The sequence below is a fragment of the Nomascus leucogenys genome, chromosome 2 (genome assembly GCF_006542625.1).
Source record: "Nomascus leucogenys isolate Asia chromosome 2, Asia_NLE_v1, whole genome shotgun sequence".
NCBI classification, from domain to species: domain Eukaryota; kingdom Metazoa; phylum Chordata; class Mammalia; order Primates; family Hylobatidae; genus Nomascus; species Nomascus leucogenys.
The window spans coordinates 99,260,168-99,275,228 of NC_044382.1; the positions used below are offsets into that span (position 1 = coordinate 99,260,168).

At 35.8% G+C, this 15,061-nt stretch overlaps 1 protein-coding gene across 1 annotated transcript in view; it reads left to right on the forward strand.

Annotated features, from left to right (window-relative positions):
- The window catches only part of ADGRV1 (adhesion G protein-coupled receptor V1), a 602,359-nt gene that overhangs the window by 83,056 nt on the left and 504,242 nt on the right, over positions 1–15,061 (forward strand). Inside the window, exons 14-21 of the mRNA XM_003261601.2 lie at positions 280–460; positions 1,182–1,345; positions 2,448–2,571; positions 3,948–4,211; positions 8,044–8,170; positions 8,780–8,997; positions 9,629–10,372; positions 14,339–14,712. Of these exons, the coding sequence (XP_003261649.2) occupies positions 280–460; positions 1,182–1,345; positions 2,448–2,571; positions 3,948–4,211; positions 8,044–8,170; positions 8,780–8,997; positions 9,629–10,372; positions 14,339–14,712 (2,196 nt within the window). The remainder of the gene's footprint in view (positions 1–279; positions 461–1,181; positions 1,346–2,447; positions 2,572–3,947; positions 4,212–8,043; positions 8,171–8,779; positions 8,998–9,628; positions 10,373–14,338; positions 14,713–15,061) is intronic.

Below are 15,061 nucleotides of genomic sequence, written 5' to 3' on the forward strand. Positions count from 1 at the left end.
AGGTCATCAGAGATAACATCCACTTTTCTTACCATTTTAGAGTAGTATCATTGTTTCTCTTTTTCTCTTTTTGGACAATGTATATGTATTTCTGGTGTCTCTCTTAATTGATAGGAGAATGTTAATTTTTAAAGAAATAATACCACCTCTTTTGTCCTTTCAGTGAGTTATATGCTTCTGAAACTTTGAGTATATTAATATTCTTGAACATTTATGTTTTTTAATTTGTTGTGAAAATGTCAACTTTATAATTTCCATACTTTGACACATTCATTTTAGTTGGATGAACACTACTGGGTGGTCCTCAGCAGCCACGGAGAACGGGAAAGCAAGTTGGGAAGTGCCACCATTGTCAATATAACGATTCTGAAAAATGATGATCCTCATGGCATTATAGAGTTTGTTTCTGATGGTCTAATTGTGATGATAAATGAAAGCAAAGGAGATGCTATCTATAGTGGTAATTTATTCTGTGTCTTATATTGTATTTCTGTTTACTGAAGAAGAAATATAATTTTTTTAGTTATTTCTTTAGTAACTAGTTATTTCTAGTTGCTCACCCTGCCTTAGAAATTACACGTAGTGCAGAAGTTTTTTTAGAATCATATTTAGGACCATGATTTTTATTTCTTACATAGTATTGTGATGATACTGATGACTTCAGTTATATTTTGATACCATTTAAACATATGCAGTGCAACTCAAACACTCAAGAATGAGTCCATCCAAATAGCGAGAACCTTAAAACTAAGAACTACTGCTACGGAACTATTGAGGTGACAGGAAATGATAAATAGTTTATTTTTAGAGCAGTGTCTGTCTGGGTAAGGAAATCACACTTGAGCATGCAGCTTCCTGTAACTGCTTTTAGCAGATATCCTTACAGGACTTTATGATAGGTGTGCCTAATTCATCATCATTCTGTGTCCCATGCTGACTGACTTCTAAAATCCCAAACTAGAAAAGATTGAGTCCATTTATTTTATTAATTATATACCTACAGAGGGAGGAGCAGGCTAATATATTTTTATATGTACCTTAAAAGCTGTGCTAAGCAAATAGTTGGCAGTTATTAAAAAGAGGTGTTGTTTTTATTTTTGTTTATTTAACCAATTTCTTTAGTCATCATTTTAAAAGTTTTGTTTGTTTTCATATATATTATGTATGTTTCCATTTCACAGCTGTTTATGATGTAGTAAGAAATCGAGGCAACTTTGGTGATGTTAGTGTATCATGGGTGGTTAGTCCAGACTTTACACAAGATGTATTTCCTGTACAAGGGACTGTTGTCTTTGGAGATCAGGAATTTTCAAAAAATATCACTATTTACTCCCTTCCAGATGAGGTAAATATTGCATATAACTTTCTGTCTTACTTGTTGTCGTTGATCAATAATTATTTTTTATTAAATAATTAAACGTCTGGTAATATATTTTGTGATAAAGGTTTGTGATAAAGAACTCAGGTGTGATAGTGTCTGACTGTAAACCAAAAGAGCAGTGTTATGTTTTGGTTCCCCTGAAGACATGTTGAACTCTAGAACTGAGAGTGGTCAGTGACACTGCTCATGTATCCAGTATCAGGGATTCCTAGTTGGAGAGGTGAAGCCCTCGGCTTGTATTTAGTCCCTTTGAAGGCAAGGTCATCTGTCAAGTGTCCTGTGGTGCAGTCTCAGCACCAGGACATGGGGTCGCATGAGTCATGGACCAAACGTGGCATTTCTTCTTACAGATAGTAAAGAGAAAGATCTTAGTAACAACAGGAAGTGAACCTTTCCTAGGAGAGTGACACTTAGAACAGCTATGGAGGCCATTCCCCTTTCCCTCAGACCCATTCCTCAAGAGACAAAATTTGAACACCTTTCTGTTTTAGGGGGAGGGGAGCACCAGTTCACAGGGATGCTGTGAAAAAGAAATTGTCCACCTGGGGATCCATTTAGGCTAAGAAATGTGGGGAATCAAATCTTGTTAGGACATGGAGTGAGGCCTTTATGACCCATGCAGGTGAAACTTCAGTAAGATTTGTAAGAGGCCTTTGTGAGCTGGCTGAGCTTTAGTTACTATGACAAACTCTGCTCTAAATGTTCAAAAAGTTATTTTTATGATTCATCTTAAAAAATCAACATGTTTCCCATTTTCCTGCAGAAATAATATGACCTCTGTGTTATATCTGTTTTTAGCTTATATAGGGCAAAATATCTATATTTCCATTAAATTTCATAGTTAGTCTAAATGAAGTGGCTGTTTGTATGAATGCACATGAAACTAATTTTTTGGGGGATCTGAGTCTTACCTGAATATGTTAGGGGAAGTTCTGCCTCCGAAAAGGAAATGAATAATAGTAGTGTTAATGGTGCTTTTTAAAAAAAAAACTGAGTAATTTAAGAATATATAATGTAATTTATATGTATAAGTCACCTGACTTAAAACATGTAACATTTTCCAAAGATTCCAGAAGAAATGGAAGAATTTACCGTTATCCTACTGAATGCCACTGGAGGAGCTAAAGTGGGAAATAGAACAACTGCGACTCTGAGGGTTAGAAGAAATGATGATCCCATTTATTTTGCAGGTGGTATTGCTATCTTATTTGAATGAGTTTACGTATTTCTTAAACAGTATATATAAATGTATATATGCACATGCATATATACATTTATATACATATATATTTAGCAATTTTTTTCATTGAACATTTTCAATAAAGCACAATTGATGCTTGTTTAAAGATTTTGTAATTCATTCGAGGATTGTTATTTAATTGTTTGAAGTTTTAACTAATACTTCAAAAATTTTTTGAAGCAAAAAGAAAATAAGTACTTTTTTGTTATCTTCCCCGTTTCAAATTTCTGGGTATTTTTTCTTTCTTTTGTGCAGAAAAGAACACTTCTCCACGTGATTTCTTCAAATACACAGTCTAGCTGGTTCAGGGCTAGATTATGTATTAGAAGGACTTGAGTATTGTGCCTAATGGATGGCCATATACTATAATAACTAATTTTAAGGGAAATATTAATTAAAATTTCTTCATTTTGCCACTTTAATGCTTTCTTTAGAACTGTCTTTGGCCACCTGAGGCATCTTTCGGTTTTGTTTATGAAATGGTTGATGTGTGACTCTTTCTTGAAGCCTTGTTGTCAGCTATATGTGGGTTAATTTACCTAATGCAGAAATTGCAGGAATCTTGTAAGCCTTTGGCATTTTATTGATTTGTATTCTTTCTTCTTTTTTTTTTTTTTTTTAATTTGAGATGGAGTATTGCCCTGTCACCAGGCTGGAGTGCAGCAGCGTGATCTCGGCTCACTGCACCCTCTGCCTTCTGGGTTCAAGTGATTCTCCTGCCTCAGCCTCCTGAGTAGCTGGGACTGCAGGTGCACACCACCACGCCCAGCTAATTTTTGTATTTTTAGTAGAGACGGGTTTTCACCATGTTGGCCAGGATGGTCTTGATCTCTTGACCTCGTGATCTGCCCGCCTTGGCCTCCCAAAGTCTGGGATTACAGGCGTGAGCCACTGCGCCCAGCCTGATTTGTATTCTTAACCTTCAGTTAATGTGTACTTAATGAATTAGCCTTATGTTCAACCTTCTGGTAACTGCTGTGACAAATATAAAACATAAGATCTCTGGGCCTGTTCTCAAGGAAGTTACATCCTCAATTTGGAAATGAGGTTTATGAAATAGTAGGCAGAGGATTTGAAATAGCATGCAATTTGCTGACAAATTCGATGTTGAAGATAATGGATTTTGTAGGATTAAGGCAAGAGGACGGCCATTGACTTGAAATAATCAGAGGGTAATCATGTCAGAGTTGGGAGCAGAGCTAATTATTTTGGCAAAGACACAGCAGAAGGCTTCTGTCTTGGACGGCAGGGAGAAGCACAATGTGATCTGAAAATATGTGATGGAATCAGAAAAGCTCATGTGTTCTTTCTTTGTGGATATTTCAGAACCTCGTGTAGTGAGGGTTCAGGAAGGTGAGACTGCCAACTTTACAGTTCTCAGAAATGGATCTGTTGATGTGACTTGCATGGTCCAGTATGCTACCAAGGATGGGAAGGCTACTGCAAGAGAGAGAGATTTCATTCCTGTTGAAAAAGAAACCCTGATTTTTGAGGTTGGAAGTAGAGAGCAGAGCATATCCATATTTGTTAATGAAGATGGTGTCCCAGAAACAGATGAGCCCTTTTATATAATCCTCTTTAATTCAACAGGTAAGTAAGTTATACTTTTTTTTTATGGCAGATCTGCCTCAGTGCTTTAATAAGATGAAATTAAGCACTATAGTCCAATAATGAGGACAAGTAGGGCCTAACTACATTTGTACTGTTCAAGAGTAAAATTATTTCATTGCTTTCTTGAGAAATGGGGTGAAGAATATATGTGTTGAACCTTTATGTACTTGGTATACTTTATGACATCCTTTCTAACCTTTTTCTTTACAATATGGAACAAATAGAAAATTCTGATGTGTAAGTAAGTGAATTCTTACAGCTAAAAGTAACAGGACTTGGGAATACGGCTTCCCTAGGTATTGCTTAGTCACCCAGCGACTTAAGTGATAGGTATCCTGTAGCATTTTCCTTGGAGCAGGGTGCTGGCACACTTGGTTGGGAAGCTTAATTCTGTAGGCAGCTAACCTCAACTGTTTGGTAATTCTCTGGAGCCATGGCCAAAATGAATGACAATCTGTAAGGGAAAAAGTTGTGTTCGTCCTTCTTCTCCATACTATAAATGAAACAGGATGTTTTAACCCCACTCTTTGGGATTTGAGAATGTTTTGGCTCTACCTTCTGTAAATTGGAAAGGCCTATGGCTTCTCTTGATATTTATTTTATTCTTTTAACAGTACAAGGAGTTTTTTTTTTTTCCTTGAACCTTTTGAGAGTAAGCTAAAGACATGATGTCCTGTCACCCTAAATACATTAGTGTGTTTTCTCCCATAGAGATGCCCTCATGAGCTCTAACGTTTGCATCGGGTCGCCATGATGCCCTGCCACCCCCAGTGGAATGCCAACATTGTGTTCCACCTTGTGCCTTTTGGACTGAAAGACTGAGGAAGAGAAAGAGATCTCTTAATTATTGTTTTAGCTGTGTCTTTCATTCTCCCTATCTCTTTGACTTTCTTCATTGCTGTCTCTCTTTCTATTCCCCTTCCTCTTTTTCTCCTTTTGTCTTTCTCTGCCTCTCATTTTTCACATAGCTTAACAAAGAAATTAAAACTAAAAACTATTATCCTGTGAGGAAAATTTGAATTTGTAGAATAAACCCACAAGGGCAATTTCACAATTGCAAAAAACATCATCAGATCTTACATAGACTAAAAACATTTGGTGAATCCATTCATTGTTCTAAAATTTAAATGAAAGGAGTTGCTACAGATAAAAATAATTTTAGTGAAGTAAAAGTGGAAAACAAAGTTTTACTTTGAAATACAGAAAAGCGATGAAGGAATGATAGTATTATTATTATTATTATTACTTTTTATGGAGTCTCACTTTATCACCAGGCTGGAGTGCAGTGGTGGAATCTTGGCTCACTGCAACCTCCGCCTCCCAGGTTCAAGTGATTCTCCTGCCTCAGCCTCCCGAGTAGCTGGGACTACAGGTGCACACCACCATGCCCAGCTAATTTTTTTATTTTTAGTAGAGACGGGTTTTCACCATGTTAGCCAGGGTGGTCTTGATCTCTTGACCTTGTGATCCACCGGCCTCAGCTTCCCAAAGTGCTGGGATTACAGGCGTGAAAAATATTATCTTAATAGAATTTATTTACTCTAGAAATAAGTTCTTGATGACATTTATTAACTTAGTGTGATTCTGGTAAACATTTTTGTCTCAAAAATATCACTGTGGTTAAACTGTCATTAGGAAAAAAACGCCAATATGGTTAAATAGTGAATGAATCAAAACATCCTGAACCTTTTGTAAGGAGTAGGGGAATTGACTTTTTTTTTTCTTTTTTGAGATGAAGGCCGCTCTGTTGCCCAGGCTGGAGTGCAGTGGTGTGATCTTAGCTCACTGCAACCTCTGCCTCCTAGGTTCAAGCGATTCTCCTGCCTCAGCCTCTTGAGTAGCTGGGACTACAGGCTGGCACCACCACACCCAGCTAATGTTTGTATTTTTAGTAGAGACGGGGTTTCGTTGTGTTGGCCAGGCTGGTCTAGAACTCCTGACCTCAAGCAATTCGCCCGCCTGGGCCCCCCAGGGTGCTGGGATTACAGGCGTGAGCCACCGTGCCTGGCCAGAAATTGACGCTTGAAAAAGAGGTTTAGTTAGTTTATTTTGTGAAATATGTCATTGGGAAAATATATTTATTAACATTTGATTTTGAGAGAAAGAGAGAGAGGGAGAACTCAAGGTGTGATTGGATTACTGGCCTGAGGTATGTGTGCTGCCTCATACTGCTGCTGCAATTGTCTTTAATATTTTTCCAGAAATGATGACATTTGAGAATCCAATTACTTTAGTTAAGAAGGCTCAGATGACAAAAATCTCTAGAGCTTGTGATTTTTTAATACATCCTTTCTTAGCTCTTTCCTCCTTTTCAGTGTCAAAACATCAAGGACTTGTGGGACGCATGATGGGACGCTGTAGAGGCAGCATCTCTGTCATGACCTAGTGCTGGCAGTGGCTGTTTATCCTGATACTAATCATTTAGAGCATATGCTCTGATATTGGATCAAAGGATATGGCCATCCTTCAAGCCCTTGTTAAATATTGCTAGTTCATCTTGCAGAGAAACAAAATGAATTTTCAGCACCACTGGGACATGTTTCAGTACAAATGCACATGATAATAGAACCCTGCCAAAATTAGGTTTTATTATTTTTATTTATTTTTGTTAGATTTTATTATATGCTCTTTATTGTCAGCATTTTCTACACAATGATTTGCTATTTTTATGTCTTTTTTCCATTGAATTATCAAGTGAATTTGAGTACAGTTGTATATTTGTATAATTTTTATTGATGACCTGGTTTGCTATATATAATTTGTTTCTATAATTTTAGCTGTAGGTGTTGTATACATCTATTTTTGAAAGTGTTAGTTGCATCAGTTCAGCAATAAATAAAGTCTGTGCACCAGTTACTGAGCATCTATTTTTCTAAGGCATGTAATTGAATAAGAATCATTTGTCCAAGAAGCTTATAGTAAAATTATGTGTATGTCTGCATGTGTATGTGCGTGTGTGTGTCCCAATATAATATGATCATTGTTATGATAGATTGACAAAGAGCAAGTGCCATGGTAGCACACTGGAGAGGCACTTAGCTTAACCTGGGGATTCAAGGAAGAATTCCTGGAAGAGTTGTTGCTTGAGCTGGGTTCTCAGGAATAATAAGTTAGGTGAGTGAAGATGGGAAGGACTTTTGCTCCCCTGTGCAACAGCTGGAGTAAAGATGAAGAGATAGGCACCTCAGGGAAGTGATGAGAAGAGACCTAATGTGTAGGCAGTAACAGTGCCAATATACTGTGCAAAGAACTGGAGTAGAAAGGAATCAAGCCCAAACCATGGAGATTGCTTTGTTCTATGTACAACCAGATCAAACTTTGCTGCCTGAAGGCAGAGATATAAAGGGAAATGCTCAAGCCAGTGATTCCAGTGAACACAGACAGTAGTATTTTTATGTTATCGGGTAATCCTTTATTATTTTTATGAAATAAAAGAATCCACCTAAGAAATTTGAAAATAGAAGAAATTATGTTTTTAATTTCTAATTAAGCTATTGAAGGTATATTCCTTTTGTGAAGAAAAGTGTTTTTCAATAAAATAGTTCATTTGTAACTAAAAAAATGGGAACTATTTCATCTTGAAATTATGTAGGCATCTCTCTCTCTGTCTTTGTATGTTTGTACATATGTGTGTATACATAAACATCTTTGGAAATATGGAGCAGTATTTTGCATTTATTGTATGACCTTCAGTGAGGAAATTCTTGCTGAAATTTTCAACTTAATTGTAAACTTTCTTAATTTAAAAATATAAATTTCACAGCAAGTTAGCTACTTCTTTGTTATTTTGTCTTTTCCACTTTTAATTTAGGTGATACAGTAGTATATCAATATGGAGTAGCTACAGTAATAATTGAAGCTAATGATGACCCAAACGGCATTTTTTCTCTGGAGCCCATAGACAAAGCAGTGGAAGAAGGAAAGACTAATGCATTTTGGTAAGCATATGTAGATAAGGCAAGTTTAAAATTGGATGAAATAAAACCATTAAGTGTGTGAAATTCTGAAATATTCCTTCAAAATTTAAAAATTGGTTAAGAATTGAGTAATTTCAAAGTTGGCAGTCTGAATGAGTAGTAAACTTTGTTTATGCTGTTGCCACTTATCTTCAAAAAAAAAAACTTTTAGCTAATAAGCAGAAATTATTCTCCCCACCCTCCTCATTCAAACTTCAATCCTTTGTGAGACTGAGAAACTTGAATTATTCAAGATCTTCAGGAACTCTTCTCTCAGATGATATGTGACTACCCCCACCCTGTATTTTGCTTTTGGAAAACTTTTTCCAGCTGTCATTTAGTATTTTTTGATGGAGCTTAGAATTTATCTTTCAGTTTGGATTTTGAAGACAAGACTTCTATGACTGTTTCTCTTTATTAAAGTTCTACCTCATTCTTCTCTTCCCATGAAATTCTTCATAGTTTGCCTCGTAGAACCAGCTGGTTTGTTTCTTTAAAGATGATAGTAAAAATATGTTTCCTTAATAACACAGGAAGCTCTCATTAGAGTAAGATTCACTACTTATAAATTTTCTTTAATTTATTTTGTAGGATTTTGAGGCACCGAGGATACTTTGGTAGTGTTTCTGTATCTTGGCAGCTCTTTCAGAATGATTCTGCTTTGCAGCCTGGGCAGGAGTTCTATGAAACTTCAGGAACTGTTAACTTCATGGATGGAGAAGAAGCAAAACCAATCATTCTCCATGCTTTTCCAGATAAAATTCCTGAATTCAATGAATTTTATTTTCTAAAACTCGTAAACATTTCAGGTACTGTGTTTTTCCATGTCTTATTTATACTAAATTTTATATTTTATACTTAGATAATTAGAGCCATATACAAAATACAATTGGTGAAGTATTTGTGTCGCGACTATCTGATTTTAAATGTTAAAATACCCTTCTTGATTCAAGTGTTATTCTTAACATTCACTTTTTTGATATCTTAGTTTGGTTCAGTTTTAGGGATGGAGGCCTACATCCATCCTCAAACTTGCAAATAGACTTTCTCCACACCAAGTACAGTGTCTCCAACAAGACATTAGTGGAAGGTAGGAGGTGAGGATTCATGGTAGCTTAAAGCTTGGTCTTTGTGTCATAATTTAAGCAATCAATTTTCACATCACTTTTGGTTTTAAAAAGCACAGAATTAAACCTTTCTAATTCATATACTCTTTTTAGGCTTGACTGATTATCTATCAATAAAATTATGCTAAACCAATATTATTTCATATCCTGCCCCTAAAATGTGGTGAAAGCCACATGGTGACACTACTGTTCATTGATAATGAGTAAATTATTTAACCAGAAGTTTGTCTGCTAAACAAATTCTTTTTTCTTCACATTATACTAGAAAGTACCTGAAATTCTAGTTTCTCACTCATAAATTTTCTTGTTACAGGTGGATCCCCAGGTCCTGGGGGCCAGCTAGCAGAAACCAACCTCCAGGTGACAGTAATGATTCCATTCAATGATGATCCCTTTGGAGTTTTCATCTTGGATCCAGAGTGTTTAGAGAGAGAAGTGGCAGAGGATGTCCTGTCTGAAGATGATATGTCTTATATTACCAACTTTACCATTTTGAGGCAGCAGGGTGTATTTGGTGATGTACGACTGGGCTGGGAAATACTGTCCAGTGAGTTCCCTGCTGGTTTACCACCAATGATAGATTTTTTACTGGTTGGAATTTTCCCCACCACTGTGCATTTACAACAGCACATGCGGCGTCACCATAGTGGAACGGATGCTTTGTACTTCACCGGACTAGAGGGTGCATTTGGGACTGTTAATCCAAAATACCATCCCTCCAGGAATAATACAGTTGCCAACTTTACATTCTCAGCTTGGGTAATGCCCAATGCCAATACGAGTGGATTCATTATAGCGAAGGATGACGGTAATGGAAGCATCTACTACGGGGTAAAAATACAAACAAACGAATCCCATGTGACACTTTCCCTTCATTATAAAACCTTGGGTTCCAATGCTACATACATTGCCAAGACAACAGTCATGAAATATTTAGAAGAAAGTGTTTGGCTTCATCTACTAATTATCCTGGAGGATGGTATAATCGAATTCTACCTGGATGGAAATGCAATGCCCAGGGGAATCAAGAGTCTGAAAGGAGAAGCCATTACTGACGGTGAGGGTCATCATCACAACTAGGACACTGAAATTTGCAGTTTCTAAAATTTTTCATTAAAATTTAGATTTTTAAAAAAATGCTAACATGTATTTGAAAACTCTACTTATGCATTGGTTTAATTTCTTTAATCAAAACTATGTGCCTACCAAGATAATGAGAAATTCTATCCTGAGTGTTACAGAAATGAATCAGAGAGCTTTGCCCTTGAAGAACCTGGAATAGACACTAGCAGAGAGATGTGTGATATATCACGATGATACCTTGTAGGAAGACAGAAAAAAAATATGAAAGAGGAATGTTTGTCCTTCTGTGGGTAGTAGGAGAGATGGGGAGTGATATTCCTGCAGAGGAATGAACAAAGGAATAGAAATGTGAAACAGCATGTTGTACCTGGGGAACTGCTGCTAGTTCAGTACTGCTGGAGGTAGAGGGTGGTGGGCGTGAGGTTGAAAAGAAAGCAGGAGAGAAGAATCACAGTGAAAAGTGATTATAGGGTTTATACTATCAGCAGGTAACTTGGTGAATTATATGGAGTGCCTTGAAGAGATATTATTTGTTGTCTTTCAAATAGATCATATGCTGATTCCTCAAGAAGCACATTCGTGTGTGTGTGTGCGCACAAATACTGGTTATATGCATTATAGCCACCATTCCCTCTTAGCCCCTCCATCTTATGATTTTATTCTTTTTTATATTTAGTGAAAGATAGAGTAGAGCTTATATGGCTATAGCTTAATAGAGTATTTTCCTCTGAACCTCTTACATTAGTTATTTGGTTGTATTTTTTTTTCCCAGAGGGGGAAAAAAAGATAGGCAAAGGAAAATGCACGTATCTACCAATTTCAATCCCATGGATTTTGCTTACAAGCACTTTGTGGTATTATCCACAAAGTGTGAATACCTACAAGTATCTGTTAGCCTTGATTCTTTTGGTGATGGTAGTGGTGGTGGAATGAGAATGGAAACGACTGGGGGAAGTGGGAGCTGGTGTTTTTTCCTCTGGCTTACTGCAAAGGAACATGTTATTTTTGTAATTTGTAACTTGGAAAGATAATTTTTAAACTACATATAAAGTTATTGAACTGTAGTGCCCTTTATATTATAAAAATATAAAAGTATGCATATTGTAAGTGTACAGATAAGTGAAATTTTTAAAACTTAAATTCATCAGTTTCAGCACTCATGTGATCAGCCCCCAGACCAAGAAACAGAGCATTCCAGAAGCCCCCTTTGACTCTTCTCCAGTTGCTAACTCACCACCCTGCCTACTGACTGTTGGCATTTTTAAGAGCTTAAGATTCACTTTTCCTATTTTTAAATTTATATGAATAGAACTGAACAATATGTACACTTGAGTGTCCAGCTTCTTTTGCTCAGTATTGTTTGTGAAGTTCATCCATATTTTTGCTTGTTGTAGATATTTCATGCTCATTACCATGTAGAATTATCTTATGTAACTGTAACACAATTTATTTATTAGTGCTACTTTTAATTTCTGTTTTGGTTGTTTTCAGTTCTGCCTATTACATATAGTACTTCTATGGATACTCTTATACATGTTTTTTGATGAACATATGCCTGCCATATGCATTTCTGTAGAGCACATTCCTGGGGATGGAATTGCTGAATGACAGTGTGTGCAAATATTCGGTTTTAGTAGATAATGCCTATCCGTTTTCCAAAACAGTTGGACCTAATTATACTCTCACCTCTAGTGTATGAGAGTTCCACTTCATTAATGCTTAGCTTCTTCCATCTTTACTTTTGGTTTGTAGTGGTATCTCACAGTATCATAAAAGGTGTATTTTAAAAAAAATTATGCTGTGTTCAATATAGAAAAATTGTAAAGTGCACATATACAACAAAAATAGAAATCATTTACAATAAAAATCATTTACAATCATTACAAGAATCACTTACAGTCATTCAGAGATAGCCACTATAAACATTAAGCATACTGTTAACATGTTCGTGTACACACACTGTATACATATTCCACAATTTTTCTTCTTTATTGTCAAAATGATACATGTATATTGCATGAAATTTGAAAAGTATAGAATAGTATTAAGATGCAGAGTGAAAGTTACCATATTCCCTCCATAAACCACTGTAACTTATTGGCATTTTTATAACTTTTATTTTGAATGATTTAGCATTGTAACAAGTAGTTAACACTACAAGTAGAGAAATAATGATCACGTTTGTTCCAGAGAATTAGTCATAGAAGCAAAGTGCTTATAATACTCAAATTTGTATAGTGTTTTACATTTATAAGGCATTTTCCATACATTACCTAATTTGTACTTCATAATAATTCAATATATTAAATAGAGGTCAGAATCAGTAAATAAATTCATTAGCATCACACAGGCAAGTAATAGAGGAACCAAGACATGAAAATAAACCGTTAACTCCTAGGTCAGTATTCCTTTTAATATATCATAGAGACAAAACTAAAGGAGATGTGATCATTTCTATATCCTTGACTCCAGATAGTATCCTAACAGTGAGAACCATGACGTGGTTTTGTGAGAATCAGGGGAACTTATATCATTACAGTTGCCAGATAATTCAATAGGAGAGACAACATCATAGGACTTCCCATTGAATCTGGAGCTCCAGTGAAAAGGTGTTTCTGGTTTGCTGGGCAGGAAGGTGGTCTCTGTATTCGGTATGGGAGCAGTCATGACAGTAACATGCCAGATACGTGTGACTACCCTGAAAGACATCTGGGTGGAGATTTGTGAAACAGCCTCCGTTGAGGTTATTGACAAGAAATATTGCTTGTACTTTTTTTTCCACAATCTCTGCCAATATCTCATCTTGCCTAAAGATCTTACATAAATATCTTAGTTGAGTTATTAGAGTACGAGCAAATAAAGAAAGGAGAACTAGTGAAAGCATGAAAAGAGTTGTTATTGAGATATAGTGACACAGTTGGGCTGCATGTTATTATTATTTTAAAAAGTCCCCAAGACTTACGTATAATGTTTCTGAGAAGAAATATTTCTATTTCTACATCTATTGTATTGTTGTTTGGATAGAGAAATGTATTTGGCCTGTAGAAATACTTTTTATGAATTCTCACAACTTTAACTCAATGAGTGTCTAACATATCAAGCCTTGAAGTTCTTAAATAATAGTATAGTACTGAAGTTTAAAAATTGTGATGAGGCTAGGTGCAGTGGCCCATGCCTGTAATTGCACCTCAAATGATCCTCCCATCTAAGCACTTTGGGAGGATCGCTTGAGGCCAGGAGTTTGAGACCAGCCTGGGCAACATAGCAAGACCCTGTCTCTACAAAAAAAAAAAAAAAAAAAAAAAAGCCAGGCATGGCAGTGGACTCCTGTAGTGATGTCCTTGCTATTTGTTAGTCTGAGGTGGTTGGATTGCTTGAACCCAGGAGTTTGAGGTCGCAGTGAGCTATTAACATGCCATTGCACTCTAGCCTGGGTAAAAGAGCAAGATCTTGTCTCTAAAGTAAATAAATAAATAAATAAATAACTTAATTAATTAAAAATTATGATGAAATTGAATAAGTCCATTTTTAAATGTGCAAGAGTAAATTTTAAAATATCATAGAATAAATTTCTATCCAAATACATACATGCACATACATACATGTATATGTGTGTATGTATGTGTGTGTATGTGTATGTTCAGATACTTTTTTTTCTAGAAATGTTGACTGATAGAAGTTACTTTCAAGGATGTCATCTAATTTGAAGATAGTTACCAATTCTTTTAGTACAAAATATCATAAATCCTAGTGATTATGGATTCCTTTTTTAAAATCATAATAGAAGATAATATCCAATTCATTGTATACCAGTTATGCAAAAGTTTTATTTATCCAAAAATATCTTTCAGTAAAATTGTCTTACTTTCTGAATCACACTTATAATTTAGGACAAGACACTTGAAGGTATTGTAGCATTTAAACTTGTCTCTAATTTCAGGTCCTGGGATACTGAGAATTGGAGCAGGGATAAATGGCAATGACAGATTTACAGGTCTGATGCAGGATGTGAGGTCCTATGAGCGGAAACTGACGCTTGAAGAAATTTATGAACTTCATGCCATGCCCGCAAAAAGTGATTTACACCCCATTTCTGGATATCTGGAGTTCAGACAGGGAGAAACTAACAAATCATTCATTATTTCTGCAAGAAATGACAATGACGAGGAAGGAGAAGAATTATTCATTCTTAAACTAGTTTCTGTATATGGAGGAGCTCGTATTTCAGAAGAAAATACTACTGCAAGATTAACAGTACAAAAAAGTGACAATGCAAATGGCTTGTTTGGTTTCACAGGAGCTTGTATACCAGAGGTAAGTAGTGAGTTTGGAGAATTTTGGAGTTAAAAAATTCATTGTAGGTGGATTTGTTTGGGACTCGGCTTTCTTTCATTCGATAAGATTGTTTGAGCATCTACTCCAAGTCCAGAAGTATGCTAGGGCCAGTGATTGCAAATATAAATTACAAAATTCTTACTCTTATGAGTTCACCCTTTGGATCAACTTAATGAGCTGATAGAAGTAATAATAAGTTAGCAAATGAAATTTTAGCAATTCGCCTGAAAGTTAATGCTCTTCAAAGAACGTGTGTCTATACTCTACCTATTTATTTTTGGCTATTGTTTTGGATGTCATTAAAGTGAATGAAATAATATATATTGAA